General features: G+C 47.6%; 1 protein-coding gene across 1 annotated transcript in view; it reads left to right on the top strand.

Moving 5' to 3' along the window:
• LOC119586764 overlaps nt 1-1625 on the top strand; it is a 30636-nt gene that overhangs the window by 24677 nt on the left and 4334 nt on the right. Inside the window, 2 exon segments of the mRNA XM_037935491.1 lie at nt 17-89; nt 383-715. Coding sequence (XP_037791419.1) covers nt 17-89; nt 383-715 — 406 coding nt within the window.

Genomic DNA, 1625 nt, shown 5'->3' with positions numbered 1-1625 from the left:
GTTTTATGTTTCAAAGTTGGTTAGGATTTGGTGAACGATATTGCCCGCTTGGAGGATGGCAGATCAATTTTGAGAGGATTGAAGTGCTTGTGATAATTGAAATTGAATATATATGATTGTTTTATGTAGGGTATCAGAAGGAGGATGTCTCACAAACAATAATTTTACTTATGAATCATACAGAAAGATAGGAATGTGGATTATATATCTTGCATATGCACTATTTGTGGATGATTGATTTATGTGTGGTGAGAATCAGGGACCATTGACTGTGATATGAAATGAGCATATGCTTGATTATAATATGAATGAAATTTATTGTTTAAAAATGTTCTGCTAGAGTGTGGGAAACTAAGAGATTTTTAATGTGTGTCTCTTACAGCAACTGAGTGCCAGCCTCACCTCTCTCCCTCTCATTGACCTCTCCTTAGACATTGAACTTCCTCCTCCCATTATGGCATCTTTTGGATACCGTTTCCCTGTCTCATTTGACGATGACAATGTTGGTGGTGGGGATGAAGACGAGGTTGTAGACAGCTCCACTTCATACTTTCGCTCCCCTAAGCTTCTGCACGATGATAGAGACTTCACCACTACAGCCAACCGAGTTGATGGTGCTGCTTCTTCTGTCTTGGATACAAATAGGCGGGGACACTCACAGCTGTCACCACGTTCTCCCTCTCGCCCTTCTAAAGATGTCTCCAGCGTCTCTGCTGTATGTAAAGGCTACTGTACTACCCCCAGAAGCAGTAGCAAGTCAGGCACGCGCAGGCAGTTCTGTGATTCCTCTGCCAATGATTGTCCTCCTGCCTTTGCCTGTAGAACCAGCAACACAAAGTTTACTTCTGATTCCTCTGGCACTTGTCTTGCATCTTCTGTTCTGTCCTCCACCGCTAGGACGTGTGTACCCCCTGGGCATGCATCACCTTCCTCGAGGTTGCCTCAGGGGTTGCAGAGCACTGAAGTTTTGGAACCCCCGAGCTCTAATTCCTCCTCTTCCTCTTGTAGCATTGGATTTCCTAGATATGGTGCAAGTCAAGCTTTCTCTGCCTCTCTTTCTAAGTATTCCTCTAAGGGTGGGACACCTGGGTATTTTTATTCCAAGCTTACCAAATCTGTAGATAACAAATCTCTCGTAGCTGAATTTGAGGCCATTGAAAATTCAGACGACAGCATCCTGTGCTCCTCTGTTAATATTCCCCAAGTAACTTATTCCTCCCCGTCTCAACCGGGCTATGCGGGGAACGTTCTCTTTTTCTCCTCTGCCTCTCACCCCACGGACATTATGACCATGAGCCTTCCTGCCGTGCTAACCAGTCTTTCTCCACCGCTAAATGAATCTGCTATCCAGGGAGGGAGCGTGTCTCCCATCCCTCGGAGCTCCCAATCCCCGGCATCCTCCCACCCGTCCCCCAGCCCCCTTTCCCAACCCGAACCCAGCCGTCAGTCCAAGTCCCCTGACCCGTTCCAGCGTTCCTTCAGCCCCCTGCCCCCTCCCTCCCCCATCCCTAGGCCGTCGAACAAGGAGCCCTAGCCCCCACCTTGGCTTTGATCAGGGGTCTGGTGAGGAGGTAATACACTTTTCCATCATTTTCCAATTGGGCCTCTTGGATCTTGTGTTGCCA

The sequence above is a fragment of the Penaeus monodon genome, chromosome 21 (assembly GCF_015228065.2).
Source record: "Penaeus monodon isolate SGIC_2016 chromosome 21, NSTDA_Pmon_1, whole genome shotgun sequence".
In the NCBI taxonomy this organism is placed as follows: domain Eukaryota; kingdom Metazoa; phylum Arthropoda; class Malacostraca; order Decapoda; family Penaeidae; genus Penaeus; species Penaeus monodon.
Note: the sequence above shows the minus strand (reverse complement) of the source record. Positions and strands in the feature narration are given on the sequence as shown.